The sequence below is a fragment of the Cynara cardunculus genome, assembly GCF_001531365.2.
Source record: "Cynara cardunculus var. scolymus isolate 2C chromosome LG 5, CcrdV1, whole genome shotgun sequence".
In the NCBI taxonomy this organism is placed as follows: domain Eukaryota; kingdom Viridiplantae; phylum Streptophyta; class Magnoliopsida; order Asterales; family Asteraceae; genus Cynara; species Cynara cardunculus.
The window spans coordinates 33,571,152-33,590,644 of NC_037532.1; the positions used below are offsets into that span (position 1 = coordinate 33,571,152).

The 19,493-nt window shown below is 33.0% G+C and overlaps 2 protein-coding genes across 3 annotated transcripts; both read left to right on the plus strand.

Moving 5' to 3' along the window:
• The first annotated feature begins 4,153 nt into the window (after positions 1-4,153).
• LOC112512358 (tRNA-dihydrouridine(16/17) synthase [NAD(P)(+)]-like) lies at positions 4,154-8,287 on the plus strand. Its single transcript, XM_025118274.1, has 3 exons — positions 4,154-4,454; positions 5,758-5,864; positions 7,455-8,287. The coding sequence occupies exons 1-3, from the start codon at positions 4,164-4,166 to the stop codon at positions 8,152-8,154; spliced, it is 1,098 nt and encodes a 365-aa protein (XP_024974042.1). The 5' UTR covers positions 4,154-4,163; the 3' UTR covers positions 8,155-8,287.
• Positions 8,288-12,161: 3,874 nt separating this feature from the next.
• LOC112512359 (probable 2-oxoglutarate-dependent dioxygenase At3g50210) lies at positions 12,162-18,228 on the plus strand. 2 transcript variants are annotated; one of them, XR_003069229.1, is made up of 13 exons: positions 12,162-12,287; positions 12,961-13,076; positions 13,986-14,104; positions 14,188-14,251; positions 15,373-15,440; positions 15,839-15,897; positions 16,087-16,237; positions 16,351-16,370; positions 16,455-16,501; positions 17,408-17,462; positions 17,598-17,678; positions 17,749-17,838; positions 17,925-18,228. XR_003069229.1 is itself a non-coding variant. In XM_025118275.1 (12 exons), exons 1-12 carry the CDS (start codon positions 12,254-12,256, stop codon positions 18,051-18,053), a joined length of 978 nt encoding a protein of 325 aa, XP_024974043.1. In that variant the 5' UTR covers positions 12,162-12,253; the 3' UTR covers positions 18,054-18,228. The 2 variants fall into 2 exon arrangements, 1 of the variants encoding a protein (XP_024974043.1); XM_025118275.1 differs by lacking the exon at positions 17,408-17,462.
• The last annotated feature ends 1,265 nt before the right edge of the window (positions 18,229-19,493 follow it).

Below are 19,493 nucleotides of genomic sequence, written 5' to 3' on the forward strand. Positions count from 1 at the left end.
CAGTTGTTGTATCCTTGACAGATTTCTATCGACATCAGAAACGTTTGCAAGCGATACAACCACATTTAGAATATGGAAACAACAAGCGTAATCTGATCATGCATAAGCTACAACAAACCATTGTGTTATAGTGTTTCCCAGCAAGATGATTTGTGACTTTTCTCTGTGAACAAGAGCAGACAAAGATGAATCATACAGAACTGAACGCAAAACAAGTACCCTGAACCAACATGTATTTTACAAGAGACCTCTACAAAACAAAGTTTTCTGTAAAATGTTCATTTAAAACAACTTATGTTTCTTTTTGTAAAAGTGTTTATCAACTTATGTGGTGTCAAACCGAAGTTTTCTTATGGCGGTACCAAAACGTAATAAGCTGATAAGTATTTCTTTTTTCTCATCCAAACACTAAAAACTCCTTATTACTGGCATACACAATAACAAGTTAATTAGTTAAAAATGAGTAATTTATCAAAAACTCCTTATTACTGGTATCAAACCGGTATGAGTTATTACTGGATTGGATCAAAAGCTCGATTAAATTTATCAAATCGAGGTGAGCTGAGTCATATGAGTATACAATGGACATGTTTATTTGTTCTAAAGTCAGACATCCAAACTATAAAATTTATCAATTTTGGGTCAATAAACGAGTTAATCAAAATCGATTTGAATCGATAACAAACTGATAAACTTGACTTTTATGTCATGATATATAACTCAAAAGTGTTAAAGAATATCTTGCTCGAGTGCTATTTTGCAGAAGTTATTTGAATTCGAGTCTAATATTATTTTCTCAATCTGAAATCAAACAAACCGGTACTCAATTCGACTCGATTTCTGATCGTCATTTCTAACGACAAGCCCTTGATTCCAAACAGTGTCCTACATGCTCTCGTTGATTTTTCTAAGGTCGAAGTTCATTTTTAATGTTTTGGCAACTGAAGTTTGTGTGTTTTCATGTTTTAACTGATAATTAAATGTTAATTAAAGATATTTTAATTATTTTAAGTCATTTTGTCAAACATTTATTATAAAGTCGGATGATTATTTTAATATTTTGCAGTCGTGTAGCTTATTGAAATCTTCGCAAAATTTGATGACCTTGAAATACAAAACATACCAAAACAACATGATTAACTATATTATGTTACAGTCAAAACTAAATAACTGAAACAAGATCACATTGGAAAATTACCAATCAAGTTCCAATGCAAAGTCATTGCACCAACTAAAAGTTGTGACTTAGGGGCCGTTTACCTAACGTTTACTCGGATAAGTGAACATCAAGTCGCATTACCTTACCGGATAAATATGGTAAGGATCAAGACTTACCCGATAAGAACGACACAAGAATCAAGAGTCTTACCCGGTAAGTGAAGGGGATGACTTTTACCACGGTAAGAGCTTACCGGGTAAATTGCATACAATACCGTTTTGGTGGACAAAAATCTTACCCGCTAAGTAAATGATAATATTAAATTTTACCGGTAACCGCTTACTGAGTAAGTGTTTGGTAAACGATCTCTTAGTACATAATTCATTAGGTTTTATACCTATTTTTTTTTTTTATAAAAAAACCCCTAAAATTATATAAGAAAAATACAAAACTGTTTAAAATTGTGAAGACTAAATATAATTATACTTTTATCAGATAAAATTGAACATGTAAAATTAAATAAACATAATTATAAAATAAAATTAAAAACATGTAAAGTAAAATAATAATATTATAAGTTCCATTTTATCGTACACATATGTTGTTTCAAATGCAACATATCACATATATACAACCAATGCAACCCAATAAATTGAATTTTTTTAAAAATGATAAGAGTTCGTTAATTTATTATGATTTAAATATTTATGAAAGATGAATAAGATTAATTAATTATGATCAGTACTTTATATTAGGAAACGATCAAATCTTCTATAAAATTACATATTCATCAAATTAAATCGACGGTTGAGATTGAGTTGTATTGGTTGTACAAATGTAAAGGGTTGTATAATATCTCACATATATATATATATATATATATATATAACAATTTTTATGGTGAAATTGAAATAATGACTGAATTTCTATCTGTACAACAATTTTGACCATCTATTTAGGTCGAAGCTTCAAACATAGGTCATCATTTTCGTGTTTCCTTGCATATATTTTCATTATTTTCTAGCAAACATTATTCCTTCGAACACGTATTTGTTTAAAAAATTTCACGATATTTGCATTATTTTTGTTTTTCAGGTACCAAAAGAACGAAAAAGTAGGGGTCCACAAAACTTGGCCTAAATCGAGAAAATTGAATAACCAATATGGGATGACGTTGGAACTATAACTTGTTCTCTTCATTTTCAAGATTTCTTTAAGGAAAAAGCGATTTATGATTTAGGGGCTGTTTATCAAACACTTACTCGGTAAGTGCTTGCTGGTAAAATTTAGCACTATCATTTACTTATTGGGTAAGATTTTAGTCCACCAAAACGATATCATATGCAACAATTTACCCGGTAAGCGCTTACCGTGTCCTCACTTATTGGGTAAAACTCTTGGTCCTTGTCTCGCTCTTACCGAGTAAGATTCTTGATTCTTATTATATTCATCGGGTAAGGTAATGTGACTTAGTAAGCGCTTACCCAGGTAAGACTTTGGTAAACGGGCCCTTAGTCTTGTGTGGTTTAAAATAAAATCAAATCAAACCTTTTTTTTTTTCGTTCAAACTTGAAATATTATCATTTTAAATCTATATTTTTCAAATTAAAACAAATTCTCAAGATTATCTTAGTTAATAGTGTTGTTTAGAATCTTATCAGTAGTCTGTTTCATTATATTATATTTTTTTAGTTCACCATCTATTCCAAGGGTGTTCCTAGTACGGTTTAGAGTAAAAAATGCAACCCAAACTTGAAAAAGAGTTTTTTCTTAAATGTTTTTTGATGTAGTATCTATATTGTATTATAAAACATTCGACAAAAACTCTTAAAAATCATTTTGTATGCATGAAGTATTGTTTATTAATGCTTATTACTTAAAATTTAAGATTACAAGTAAATTGTGCATAAGTACAACTTATTAAAGCTTTATTTTTGAATTTGTATAACTAACTGCAAATAAACATAATTAAATATAGGAAAAATATCTCATTTTAATTATAAAAAATCTAAAATATAATTAGGAAAATTATTGAGTTCTAACATAATCATTATCTTTATGAAAATTATATTGTTAAACCATAGTAAATTAATTCGTTATTTGACATAAATTAAATTATAATAAAAACTTGAATAAAAAAAATTGTACAAAAAACGATAACTTTTAAATAGTTAATTTGATATTAATATCGATATATTTTTTTTTAAAATTTTATGATATTTTCAAGTTTATTTTTATTCAAAAACAAAAATATTATCTTTCTCGAAACCATATAAACCGTATTACATCAACAGAGACAAAAAAAATAAAATAAAACATTAAAACAAAGATGTATCTCATTACATTACATAATTACCCTCGTAATAGATAAATATAGATACAGATACTTAGGGGCTGTTTGTTTTTAATAAAAAAGCTCTTAATGTCCTCTTAAGTCTGAATCGGTCAGACATAAGAGGATTCAATGTGTTTGTTTTTTTTTCAATTAAGAGCTTAAAAACTCTTATTAGGTCTGAAAATTTAAGTGGTTGAGAAATCTCTTATTACCTCTTATTTCAAATCGTCGCCTATCTACTCTGATCTCTTTACGCTCGATTTATCTGGATCAACTCTTATGTCTCGATCTCTCATCTCTCAACTCTGTCAACTGTCAATTCATATCAACTCTCGATCTCTCATCTTCAAACTTCAGATTTCAGACGTAAAAAACAAATAGTTTAATTGATTCAGATTTCAGACTTTAGCACCACCTCTTAAAAATCAGAAGTGAATTCAGACTTTAGACTTCAGCACCTTTTAAAAAACAAACGCCAACTTAGACACCGGATAAACAAACTTTTAAATTTTGATTTTCCATTTTTTATTTTTTTTAAGAATCCGTCTAACAAACTAAATCCGTTCTTTTCAAAAGTAAAACTGAAATCTAAATTTGGTCGTTGGATGACATCAAGCAAACGGTTCGGTTTATCTGCTTTTCTGATCCAAAACCATTACCACACACCAAATGGTTCCCGTCGCCACCTCGGCGGCGATGGGTTGCCCAATCCAAAACTTGTCAGCTGCTAATACTTCATCTGAAGAGCAATATATAAGCTCGGAGGAGAGAGCGTGGGCTCACTGGAGGAAATTGAAGCAGCCGAAGCTTATAGTAGCGCCAATGTACGAGGGATCGGAGCTTCCGTTTCGAATGCTATGTCGGAAGTACGGCGCCGAAGCTGCTTATACACCTATGCTTCACTCTCGCAACTTTGCAGAGAGCCAAAAGTATCGCTCCAGAGAATTTAGCACCTGTAAGGTACATAATAACGATTCGTTGATGAGACCTAATTTTCGTATACAGTTGCACCTCATTGTGTTGATTCGAAACATAAATTTGCTGGATTTTCTACTTCCCAATAGTTTGAGTAGGAAATTTTCAAGTTATTAACGGAATTGCCCTAACGTCGAGCTCTATCGCAAGTCTCTTATTGTCAAATTGTTGAAGGCATCGACTATTTCCTATTCGAATTGGACCCCTTTTTGCAAATTGATGTTCTATCTGTATTAATTTTGATTCTAACTCATCACTATCGGAAACAAAACTTCTGCAGTAATATGACTAGAGTTATGCTATGCATGATGTTGTCAGACAGCACCAGGAGGATTACTGGAATTTCAATATTCTCAAGCCCAAACCAAAACCATCAAAAGTATGGAACTAACTAGGATCTTGATGAACACCCAAATGTAACTTAAAAAATAGGATGATTAAAACTCTACGTAAATAGCACACATATATGAAATAAACAAAAAAATAAGAGAACAAACAACGTCGATCTAAGGTGGTTTCATCGTCAATGAGATAGTGTATGGTGACGTGAGAGAGGAGGGAGCTTAGTAAAAAAGTTTTTCTACAACACATGATTTTCTCAAGATAACTTTGTTTGTGCTTAACTTGTCAATCTTCTACAAAACAGAGGAAGAACACACAAAATGGAGGTTCAAAACACATATACCCTTATCTTGAAACTAAAAACAAACCTGTAAGGGCACTTGTGGAGTTTGACATAGTAAGTGACACAAAAAGAGCAAACTTGCACGGCTTGTTTGGCATGGCATTCAGCCCATGTGTACAAATCTGGCACATGTGCATCCTCCAGAAACCTTGGTCACATTATGTCACGGCCTGGCCTTGCACAATAGCTAAGAAGTTATCATCACTTCTTTCAACAGGGATAACATGTTCGAGTTTCACCTTTGTGCTTATACTATATTGAATAAAAGGTATTGCCAAAGATATATCTGTTCAATTTTAGTGTTTGCAACAATAAAGTAACACTTTGAAGTTCGAAATGTCAAATATGTTGCTCCATTTTATGGTTCAAAGTAATTCGGGTTTGTAGTGACAAAGAATTACATCAAAACATTATAATAAAAATTACAAACTGAAAATGTTCGTTTGTAGTGACAAAGTCTATATCGATTTGTATTTGCGAAATATTGTTTTGACATAAAAGTCATAACGTAGTGAGTAGCTCTCTCATGCTTATTGAGAAATTTGAGTATTATGAACCTTTCAATGTAAGACATTCTCATGTTATATTTGATTTCCACGACAGGAAGATCGTCCGCTATTTGTCCAATTCTGTGGAAATGATCCAGATATCTTATTAGAAGCAGCATATCAAGTGGAATCCTATTGTGATTATGTTGATATTAACTTGGGGTAACCTTTCTCATCCCTCCTCCTTCCCTCTCCAAAGAAAATAAGTTCCTTCGACTGTATCTCTGGCACCAGTTATTTAGAAGAATAACTTTTTGACAGTTTTTTTAAAGCATGACCTTCTGACAGATTTAAGGTCTCTATCTAACAGAAGAAGCCTCAAAATCTATGAGAAAGTCATGCATTTAGAAAAAATCCATGAAAGGATTATTCTCCCAATAACCCTTATGGCACTTTCGACTTAACATATTTCCTAATGTCTATCACTACACTTAGATTATAAATGTTGATATCGAATCATCAATATGCCATATGTGCATTCGCATGAATGACGGACCTACACAAGATAATTATGGTCATTCAAATTAGCATCCGGCAAATGCACCATTCATGGAAACAACTCCTCTACTCTTTAAGGGTAGAGGTCAGGTCTGTGTACATCCCCAGACCCCATCTCCGGGTGGGATATACTATGCTTGTTTGGTTTCCTCTATTCAAATGTGCATCTGGCAAATGACCATTCACAGATACAGTCATTCTACTCTTTGAGGGTAGAGGTCAGGTCTGCGTACATTCCCCAGACCATACCGGGCTGGTTTGGTTTGGTTCAAATGCGCATCCTGGTCAGGCAATTTGGATGCTTTAAATGAGTTTCAAATGATCTAAGAACAAGTTCCTGAGATTCAGTACGTTATTTGGCATGTTTGGAAAATGGAAATTCATGTTGTTTTATCTCTTTCTCACCATCAACAATTTTAAAACATTGGTTTTTTTTTTATTCTTTAGATGATATTCACCTTTCAACATATTCAGAACTTGAATAGTTTTCATTTCACATATTAGGTTGAACCCTTCTATTTAAGTTGGTAGTAACTTATTCAGGATTCATGAGGTGGTACTACCCCTATGTTATTAAGGTATTGGATTATTCAGACCAAGTATGTTAAAGTTATGTATATCATTAAGCTTATTGTTAAGTCACTTTCTATATCATTAAGCCACCAATAAACAGTCATGTATAGCTGACCGAATAAGCAGTGAGTGTCATTAAACTCGTTAAGCTGCTAATAAACAGACCCTAGACAGGTTTGCATACATCCTACCCTGCCCCTACCCTACTTTATGTTGGTGGTTTTAGTGTCATTGGCTATTTGGTATGATCGGGGTTCATGCAAGACCTAAAGGGTTCCGTTTAGCTGTAATGCAGGCTTAGAGATGCGGGGTGCACACTTGTATAAACGGACCCAAACGTGGGGTTAATTATGTGCCATACTGGATTATAAGGGCATGACCCTGCAAAATGGACGAAACTTCCCTTTACTCAGACAATAAACCCCACACAGAGCAGGGCCATCAGGTCAACAATTTCACTACAAACGAATTTGACTAAAACCCTTCTATTCCCGTTCCTATTGAGAAAATGCCAAATTCCAAATCCTTTTAACATATTTCATTCCAATTCATGCTAACCAAACTTGTGGTCAAATTTCATTCCAATTCCTTTAAAGTCAAGCTGCTTTAAAAATTCTCCTTTACTTGTGCCAATGGTTGGAGGTAAACTGGTTATCTCACCCATTGTGTTTTTATGTTCAGATGTCCTCAACGTATCGCCAGCAGAGGAAACTATGGTGCATTCCTTATGGACGATCTTCCGCTAGTTGAATCTCTCGTCAAAAAACTAGCCACCAACCTTTCTGTTCCCGTATCCTGCAAAATCCGCTTATTTCCCGTACTTCAAGACACGATAAACTACGTCAAATTGTTAGAGGATGCTGGTTGCTCACTAATAGCTGTCCATGGCCGAACAAGAACCGAAAGAACCAGCGAACGGGCCAATTGGGACGCCATTAAATCCATCAAATCCGCCGTCAAAATTCCGGTTCTCGCAAACGGAAACGTTCGTCACATGGACGACGTTCAGAACTGCTTGGAAACTACGGGTGCCGAAGGGGTACTTTCAGCAGAGTCTCTCCTCGATAATCCGGCATTGTTTGCCGGATTCCGAGGCGGCGAATGGGTGGTCGATGGCGATGATGGGTTTGAAGACGGGAAATTGGACCGAGGACAGTTGGTGGTGGAGTACTTGAAGCTTTGCGAGAAGCATCCGGTTCGATGGGGTATTGTAGTTTCTCATGTTTATGGCATGTTGAGGGAATGGTTGGAGATGCATCCGGACGTAAGAGACGATTTTAATAACGAAAAGAATTTGAGTTTCGAGTATTTATACAGTATGGTTGATCGGCTCCGGGCTCGTGGCGTTTACTTTCCTCTTTACGTCAAGACTCGAACGTAAACTTGGTATTTTTTTTCGAGTTTACGATGTATATTTGTATTACTGAGGAGGTTTCGAAAACAAATCATACATTTATGAACCTTACAATCCAATCAATTGAGATATTAATGGAAATACTGAGGGTTTATTTACTATGATCTGAATATTTATGGAAAGGAAGACGATTAAAGTTCATTAGTCATGATCAATACTTTATATTAGAAAACAATCGAGATGTTTACGGAACCACATGTTCATTAGGTTAAATGGACGATTGAGATTGATTTGTAAAAAATGTGTTCGTGTTTGTATAATATTATAGAACATTGTTCTCTATTTTTTAATAAATTAAAATTCAAGTTTACTACTCGTTATTATTGTTTATAAGGGGGTGTTTGGGATTGCTTATTTGAAATAACTTATGTTTTTTCTGCAAAAGTCCTTATCAACTTATTATAAGTAAGAACGGTTTAACATCTTCAAATACTCCTTATTATCAGTTTGGCACCGATATAAGTTGTTTATCCAAACACTCAAAAGTGCTTATTACCGGTGTCACACCGGAATAAGTCAATAAGTTGTTTTTATAAACAGTCCCAAACACCTCCTAAACCTATTAATTTTTTAGAATTTCACATTTGAATTTACTTAGAATTAACTTGTAAATACGTTCATATATATAAGATTTGGTTTAAAGGAAAATTACAAAAGAGTGGAAAACACCGACTACTTTTAATCAAATGGATAATATAAATGCCTTTTGGTAGGGGTGTGAAGTAAATCAACCAATTTAATTGGAACTGAGCGGCCATAAATTGGATATCTAATTATAATTGGATCATATTGAAAATTTCAACATCCAATTTAGATCTGTCGGTTCTCGGATGACAGTCCAGAACCGACCAAAAGCGAACTGAATCGACCAACATCCAATTAATCATTCAATGACCATCCAATTATCCATTCAACCATTATCCAACTGTCATCCAATTAATTTGTTTTTAAATTGCTTAAATCGAATATTGTTTTATGTGAGGCTTCGATTTTTTAGCTTTCGTTGTGTTTATTTTAACACATATTAAAAGTGATTAATTAATTTGTATTATTGTTAAAGAATTTGATCGAATTAACACACTGGATGGATCCAATCCAATTGGATATTTGATGGATATCAAATAAAAATATCTAACGGATGGAACCAAACCGATCCAATCATCCATTGAATTGGATTGGATCGGTTATCTAATGTTAATCAAATCGGATCGATTGACAAAATCCAATATCCAATTAATGATTGGATCCGTTTGGTTCCCCTCACATGCAATAGATGTCAACCGATAAAAAGACCTAACTTTTGGTCAATTTCATATTCATTAACATAAGTATATTCCCTTACTAAAAAGAAGTTGCCAAAAATCATGAAAATCTTCTATTATCCTTCATAAAAAGTATTTTACAATATACAAAAAAAATCTCCACAAAAATATTCCACAAATGATTACTTTTGAATTTCAACTTCTAGTTATATGCACATATGAATAAGCCATGGTATTTATAGTTTTTCATTTCTAGGTTGCATGTACATATAAATAAGTTATTGTATTTACCGTCTTCTAATTTTTGAGTTTCATGCACATGTGAATAAGGTATTGTATTCAACCGTTTCAGTTTATGAACTATATGCACTTGTGAATGCGTCTCATGATAAATGTTGAGGTCTATTAATATAACATATTTTTTAAATATAAATTTCATGTATTATTTGTAAATAGAGTTGCTTTTAGTACAAATCATTATTGTATAAATCATTTCCCGAAAGCTAAGAATAACTGTTGTGGTTTTGAAAACCTCGTAATCTTTGTTATCCTCTTTTCAAATATTTGGCTAATTAACAATATTAACCATGAATTTATATGTCAACACCGATTCACAATTTAACCACATGCAAAATCATAAATCGAGATGGGCAGATAACAGAACAAAACTGAATCGAGGGTTCAGGTCTCAACTTCAGTATCAAGATGTATCGTGTTATATTATGTGCGTACACAACTAATATACACGTATATGTTCCTATATAGGGGGCTAATCATTGAGAACCCATAGAATTATGAGAAATTTGAGAACCATCGCATCATGTGTAATTTCATATGATTATTTTCATGTAATGTTAAGATTTAAGGTTTTGATTAGCATGTATTTGTTTTACTATGTAAACTTATATTATGTGTTTGTAAAACAAAAAAATATACGCAAAAAGTTTCATGTTATAAATCAGATACGTACGAAACGAACAAATTACAAATCAAATATACGTTAGGTCAATATCATAAATCTAGCCATCATTTGAAAATATAATATGGAAATTCTTTTCCAACTTAAGTCTAAGTAACGAAATTAAGAGGTTGTTTGTTTACAGTCTTAATAGTTCTATTAGGAGACATCATCTGAATTGTTAAGATGTGAATCTTATTTGGAAAAACCTTAATGATTTTAAAACCCCTCGAATGATTTTGTATTATAGACCTCCCTTAACCATTCAGCGCCCTAATTTCATTGTAAACATTTACCAAACAATTATATTTCATTTTGCACTACATCATAAGAGCCTCTTAATCATTCTGACCACTTAATTCGTCCACATCAAACTATTCAGCAATTACCAAACAACCCCTAATACTTAGATCCCATAAACTTAATTGATCAATATTGGATAATATAATTAAAATTCGATTGAAATAATTGATTTTTCTATTGATATGGAAAAATATCAATTACTTGGATAACAAAAAAGTACGTCTTACAAAAGTGACAGTACCATCATACATACCATTGAAAACAAAAGTGACAGTAGCATGAAAAACAAAAATCATGGTCTAATGGTTAAGTATCCAAAAAACCATGGTTGAACAAATTTGTGAACCATGGAAATCGAGAAATCGATGACCATGGTTGAAAATAAGGAAATCAATGTCTGGAACTATGGCAATCGAGAAATCGAAGACCATTATTGGAAACTAAGAAATCGATGTCTTCAAGGAAATCGAGAAATTGAAGACCACGGTTGGAAGAAATCGTGTCCGGAAGAAATTGAGAGATTGAAAACCAAGAAATCGTAACTGGAAGAAATCAAGATCAAAGGGTATCAGATATTGTAAAGAGGGTAATTTGATAATCTTAACATTTAGTCCCAAGTTGTTCCACCTACTTTGATGGAACAAAATCTTCACTTTCGTTCCATGAAAATTAGTTTTTGTCCCATTACATACCAAAAATCTTCATTAAAAATATTATAATAATATAATTTATGTTAAAATCTCTTTCATAAAAATTTATATCCTGGTTTTTTTAATTAAAAAAATATATAGAAAAGGAGATGATTGTAAAACCAAAAATCTTGAAAATTGAAGATGGTGTAGATATAGGTAGGGGTGTTTATGGGTTGGTTTGATCGAGTTGAAGACATTTCAACAACCTAACTCCATGCTTGCGGTTTGGAAAAATCTTAACCCAACCCAACTCAAACCAAAGTGCAAYCCAACCCAACCCGTACGGGTTGGTCGGGTTGATACTTTGATATATTAAAATATTCTTCTAACCTTGAATATATTATTTCTCTATTCATAATTTCTTTTTCATCATCAACCATTTGATACAACTTATTCATATTTTTTACGTATATCACATTCAGTTAATTTTCTCAATTTACATATATATATTCACAGTTACTGATCATATATATGAATGAGTTATATAGAAATATGAATAGATTGAAAATATATGTATATGAAAAGCATATATGATAGTGTAAATGTCTAATGTATATACTAATAGAAATTCAACAATCAAATTAAATCCAAGAAATAATATGAAATATGGTTCATCGGGTTGGGTTCAAATAATAATAACCCTATACCCACGGTTTAATAATTTTACAACTCGATTAGACATCTTGTTGCTTCGAATTAAGTTAGTTAAACTTGATCGGATTAGGTTGATCAGGTCGGGTTTTTTTAGCACATACATGTAGCGATAGCACCTAGGAAAGTAAAAGATTCCCACTCTCGGATCGGAGTATCGTTGATTCCAGACTGAACATCCGACGGAATCGTAAATCGCCATGTCCACCGACTTCCAATCCATTCCTCTCATCGGTAAATTTCTTTCAATCCCTAGATGTCAACTTCATCATTCTCATGTTACTCCATCTTTCCACTTAATCTCCTCAAAATTGCAATACTCTAACGTTTGAAGGAACTTCTGGATTCCTTATGTCGATTGCAGTATTCGATTATATTTAAAACTTCATCTTCTTAACCAGCACTGTTCCATTAATTAGATGTTTCTCAGAATGAATATTACTCAAGTTTTAGTCTGGTTCAGTTATTCTGGATAGAAATGCAATCATCTGAGGTTGAAGTAACCTCAGGAAGTTCTCTACTCCTTATGTGAAACTTCGTATTGCACTATTCTGTAAGATCTAAAAGTTCATCGTCTTAAGCAGCACTGTCTCCGAATCTGAATTTCCAGCTTTTTCCCAAAGTGACGATTTCAGTGTCGATTAACAGCCCAAATTGCATAAGTTACGTAGGGTTACATTTTATTTCTAAACAGATAAGAATTCATTTGGGTGCAGAGAATTGATAAGTAAGTTAACAATTAAAAAGTCTGTTATGGAGCTAAAAGGCTAGAATCCTTTTTATGTTGATTTTGAATTTGGAAAGTAGTCTGCTGATTCAGGAAGCAATCGGTTTGGTATTATGTAGGATATTTTGTCAAAAAGGAAAAGTGTCTTGATGTATTGTGGGTTGCTTCTGTTATGAACAGATATTAGTCCTCTGGTTGCAAAGTGTGATGATCCGGATGTTGGTGAGGACAAAGATGTTGCAGAAGTTGTTAGACTTCTAGATCAAGCTTGTAGAGAAGCTGGATTCTTTTATGTGGTAATTGCGTTATTGTGTGCCATCATAAGCTTCGCGGTCATTGAGGGTGCGTTTGGTGTGTGACAGGACATGACTAATGAGACAAAAATGCATTTCTTTTACGAAGATCGGTAAATTACTAAATTGTTCATGTCAAATTAAAACCCTAAAACCTTTCACAAATTCTTTACTCGCCTACTTCACTCTCTCTCGTCTCGTCCAGTCTAGTCTGCATACCAAAAGCACCCACATTTTACATGACAAAATAGAACATGGATCATTGTTCCACATTTGGTAGGACTTTTATGTGGAACTTGGAACAGAGTGGTACATAGTGGAACAAGGTGGAACAAACCTATATTTTACATGATAACCTCAAAATAAAACCTTTTCTTTTAAAGCATCAAATACACCTTCCTCTCTACATTTTATTCATTCTTTAAATTTTATTTATTGTATTTTATACTTTTAAACTTTCACTTTTTGCTATCTTCAAAATATTTTTTATGCGGTTTCTATATTTTGGTTAATTTATGTAATTTATTAAATATTAATGATAAACAACAATATAGAAAAAGTATAAAATAAAAATTGAAAACTACATAAACTTTTTATTTTGATGTCATTTTTAATCATCTTGACGAAAACTTTCCTATGATATATTTTGTTATAAAAAATGTATTTTATTATAATTTAATAAATTACATAAATTAATCAAAATATATAAAAGATGTAAACAACTCGTTAGAGGGAAATTGGTCATTTTATCTGTTCTGCCGTGTTCAAATCTGTCTTACCAAATGCTGAACAACTATCTTGTCCTATCCATTATGGATGCCAAATGCACCCTGTGAATACACAGATACTTGCATGCTGCTATAAGTTCTCAGCCTTCTGTTTTTTAGTTGATAATAGATATTATTTGAACAGAAAGGTCATGGTATTCCTGATTCTCTTATTAAAGAGGTTAGAGACATGACACATGAGTTCTTTGATCTACCTTATGAGGAGAAACTCAAGATCAAATTGTCTGATGCAACTGGATACAGGTTTTTCCCAATTACATTAATATCTTCACTTTGATCAAATTATAGAAAATATATTCCACAATCATTCAAGGTTTAATATGCAGGGGATACCAGCGAGTCGGTGAAAATATAACTAAAGGCATACCTGATAGGCACGAAGCTATCGACGTAAGCTCTATATTGTTGCCTTAAACTTCATACTTTATAGCCTTATAGGTGCTCATATTGGGGATAAACTATATTGTGAGTTCCACTTGTGCAAGTATGATGAATATTAAACTGAAACCTGTTTTCATGTCATTTAACATTCATATATTCAGTCCTTTGGATAAATCACCATAAATGAGTTTTCAATTAAAAACATGATCTTCTATCTTTTTTAGCTCAATGACCTTCATCTGCTCTGCCTCTAGTTCAAAACAGTCAACTCCCGTAAAAACTTAGAACTACACTAGATGACTATATTCTTACATTCAGCTTTAGATTAAGGTTGAGAACGGAACTAAATTTTGAACTTTTTGTTGGATGGCAACTGAGTGATTTTGTTTCTTGACTTGAATGGTTTTGAGGTCCGTAACTACCGATATCAGAAAGTGCTCCTAGTCCTAACTAGTTTGTGCATGAAACTTTTGTTTGTTTACAATGTCTTTTGATAGAGGAATTGTTCTATTGGAGATAAGTACTTATAAGTCGAATTATCTTTCATGAGCAAATTATTACTTTAACTTGATATAGATGGAAACAACTTCATATCAAGAATATTTTCCTTTTTATTTGAGACATGATATCTTTCGCTCCTTATATATATAGAGAGAAGTTCCGTTAGGAAACCAAAATTGATTAGGAACCCGGGAACGGCTGATAGCGTGCCGTGTGTCCCTCTGCAAGATGAATATGCATCATGAACATAAAGTTGTTATTTATCATGAATCACTCAAAGATGATGAATACGGACGCATGATGAATAACAGGCTCATATTCTTGATGAATATGCCACGCGTGACGCTGTGGGTGGTCGCCTGGTTCCTAATCAAATTCAGGTTCCTAATGGAAACCGCCCCTATATATATATATATATATATAGAGAGAGAGAGAGAGAGAGAGAGAGAGAGAGATGCAAAATACATGTGATTTAATATGTAATTTGGCCATTTCTTATTTTCTTAAATAGGTACCATTCTCGTATGCCTACCTCTCAATATATAGCTTATATCGATATAATAGCAATCTATGGTTCTGGTGGACATGGTAGATTTTGCTTCCAGTCTTGTAATTGTTTTTTCTGACAGTGCTATAAAGAACTAAACAAAGGGATGTATGGAGGTCTTGGCGACCCATTAGTAGGAAACAACAAATGGTATCTCATACATTGATCTCTCTCATATTCATATCACTTTGGATTATTATCATTAACAAAATTATTTCTTGGTAGATTCATTTAAGCCTAATTGAGACCTTTAAACTTATTCGAATGACCCATGTTGGCATGGGTGAAGGATGGTGTGAGAAAGAGAGTTAAGTGAGAAGCATAAGAATAAGAATAAGAATAAGAAGGGATCTGGACCCTTGATTGTCTTTAATCTCAAACCCACCCATGAATCGCATTTGATACGGGGATTATTCCGGTGCATATCATCCTAATGTGCATCCAAGGGTGATCCCTTCTTACGTTTCTCATTTTAACTCTTCTTCTCACCGAAACCCAACCATGTTGGCATATCACCAACATTTAAAATGTGCCTTTGTCTTCCACAGGCCAACAAAGCCTCCAGAGTTCAAAAAGCTGATGGAGGACTATCTTATCCTTTGCACAGGTATCTTATATCGATGCTATTAGTGTACAGTTATGAATTATTATCCTTTCTGGTAGAGGACAAGTCTGCCTAACTCCCGCCCCCAGACCTTTCTCGAGCAGGATATATTGGGATCGTTTGGTTTGATATAGTGTCCGATTCCCACGTCTTTCTTGTTTCCATGAATTAATGGTCACTGATTACTGGCAGAGCTATCAAGAAAAATCATGCGAGGGATCGCTCTGGCACTTGGTGGCTCAGTAGATGAATTCGAAGGCAAAATAGCTGGAGATCCATTCTGGGTATTTCGTATAATAGGTTACCCTGGTGCCGAGGGATTGCAAAAGAACGATGTTGGATGGTAATTCTTCCGTAGCTGGTATTTGCTTTGCCTTCTTTTCCCCCTGATTTACACGTTCTCATTTAAGCATGTTTTTCTTGCTGTGTTTACATCTCTTGTCCAAATAAATCCAGCGGAGCCCACACCGACTATGGTAAGTTTCTCCAATTCAGACTTGGGATACCCTGGATTATAGTGTTGACCAAGTTTTTAAAAAAAAATTGTGATGTTACAACAGGTCTATTGACATTGGTTAATCAGGATGATGACAAAACTGCACTTCAGGTATCCTCCTGCTTACATTGATGTACTCATTTGATCCCTTAGGGTGCGTTTGGTACACTCGACACGACATTACAAGACAGAACACGGATTAATGGATTATTGTTCCACATGTGGCAAGAGTTCTATCATGGAACGAAGGTTTATATTTTACCAATATAGTTTCAAAATAAAACTTAATTCTCTTATAATATAGAAAAGTTATAAAAATTACATAAATTAATCAAAATATACAAAAAAATAAATATAAACAATTCATGAGGAGTAAATTGGTCATTTTATCTGTTTTATCAAACATTGAACAAATGTTCTGCCTTGTTATGTTCTGTCCTATCCTGTCTAGATACCGAACGCACACTTACGGTGAATTTGGTATGCAAACGAGACTAGATAGGACAAGTGAGAGCAAGGTAGGGGGTGAAAAAATTGTGCAAGGTTTTAATTTACATGAGTAGTTTAGTAATTTACCAATCTTGTCTCATTCTCTCTTTTATCTTTTTCCACCTATTTTGGTGGGACAACATTTTTTACCCACTCCGTCTTGTAGTCTTATGCCATTCTAAATATTGCACCAAATGTGAGACAACAAGTTCTTTTTCCATCATATGTCCTGGCTCGCATACAAAACAAACCTTTAATTAGTGATGTAGAATCACACTTCCTTTTCTCTAGACATCTAAGTATGGCCTTAACCTTCTATAGCTTATAGCTTATAGCTTATAGCTAAGCCGTTTACTGATCGCTTATTAGCAAAAGTCACCGCACCCTCATTTTACCTTATTGGGTAACATTATCAGTCATCAAAATGGATTGTTGGTAAGCATCTTTATCCAGTAAGCGCTTACCGAGTAAGTCTTTTCCCTCAATTACATGGTAAGATTCTTGGTTCTTTGCTATGCCTCTTCCCAGGTAAGATCCTCGATCCTTGCCAGCCATGCTCATTCGGTAAGGGAAGTGACACCCGGTAAGGACTTTCCCTATCAGCATTGGTAAACGGCCCCTTAATTGATGGTCAGGCATGTGATTCAATTGTACTACTATGCTTTAATATATATGCAATTATTTACCTTGACCTGCATCTACCACCGGATTCGTGAAGGTGAGAAACGTTTCAGGCGAATGGATATCAGCAGTTCCCATTCCTGGAACATTCGTCTGCAATATCGGCGATATGCTTAAGGTATATACAGCAGCTCGAGATTTTCCGAATAAAAAAGTACGGTATTATCTAAAACCTCGATTGATCGCAGATTCTAACAAACGGTCTTTATGAATCCACATTGCATCGGGTCGTTAATAACTCCCCAAAATTCCGAGTCTGTGTGGCTTACTTTTACGAGGTTAGTTTTCTCTCTTTTTACGCACATATCATAATGTTCGTTTTCGTTCTTGATTGATCTTGTTGCCCATTTCGTATCGTGATCAGCCAAACTTCAATGCTGCAATAAGTCCCTTGGATATGTGCGTAAAGAAGAGTGGTGGGAATAAGAAGTTTGAATCAGCTGTTTATGGGGAGCATCTAGTTAGTAAGGTTCTCACAAATTTCACTTATTAAATCAAATGTAACGGGTCTAGTGTATCCCATCTGGAGGTGCGGTCGGTAGAGGATGGTATGTATGTCTTAATTATCTCATTTACTTTCTAGTTTTCTCTGTAAACTTTGATAAAACAACTGTAACAATAAGAGTTCTTTAAACAAAAATTTGAATTGGTTAAATAATTCACATATGCACTTGTTTTGCCATTTATTTGTGAAAGTTACGAAACTACTCATCAATCTTCCACATACCATGCGAGGAATTATCCGGTGCTTTAGAGTCAAAACCGTAAATCTTGATCAGATGAAGGGCTAGGATCACTTCTCTACTTCTCAAATACTTACTATCTATACTATATTATAAAACATTTGACAAAAACTCTTAAAGACCATTTTTTATGCATGAAGTACTGTTTATTGATGCATATTACTTAAAATTTAAGATTACAAGTAATTGTATATAAGTACAACTTATTAAAACTCCATATTTGAATTCATATAACTAACTGTAGATAAACATAATCAAATATTGGATAAACATCTTATTTTAAATATAAAAAATCAAAATATAATTAGGATAATTATTGAGTTCTAACAGAATACTTAGTTATTATCTATATAAAAATTATATTATTAAACCTAAATTAAATTTCTTTGTTGGTAAATCTAAATTAAATTATAATTAAAAAAATTGAATTAACGAAATTACACTGAAATACAAGAACTTTTAAAAATATTAATTTGATATCGATATCGATATCATTTTTTTTTCAAAATTTTATGATATTTTCAAATTTATATTTTATTCAAAAATAAAAATATTATCATTTTTTTCAAAATCACATAAAACTGTATTATATTGACATAAAAAAAATAAAACAAAACACTGAAATCAAGATGTGTCTCGATGCAATGTACGAGTACCATTCTAGTTTTTCAAATGATGCTACGGTCATGTATGTATGTATATATCTTTTGAGAGTTTATGTATACTTTTTAGCAAATGATTATGTATATATCTTTGGAAGCATAGAACATTCACACCAAAATACCAAAAAAAACACAACTAATAAACCCTAATATAAAGCATTTACAATAAATAGATTGTCTTAAAATATTAAATCAAGTATTATGCTATATATTAACTCAAAACTATTATGAAATATTTTTTATCATTATTGTAGGATAAATGTATCATCATTTAAAGGATATAAAGATCTATATAGATTATAATTAGGGAAAAGTACAATAAAAACCAATGAACTTTTTTGTTTGGAATGATTAAGTTCTTGAACTTTTTTTTGAAACAAATAAGTCCTTGAACATTCCAAAACATGTTAAATAAGTCATTGGACAATTTTTTGGAACAAATAAGTCCTTGGACATTCCAAAATATGTTAAATAAGTCCTTGAACATTCCAAAAAATGTTAAATAAGTCCTTGGACAATTTTTGAAAC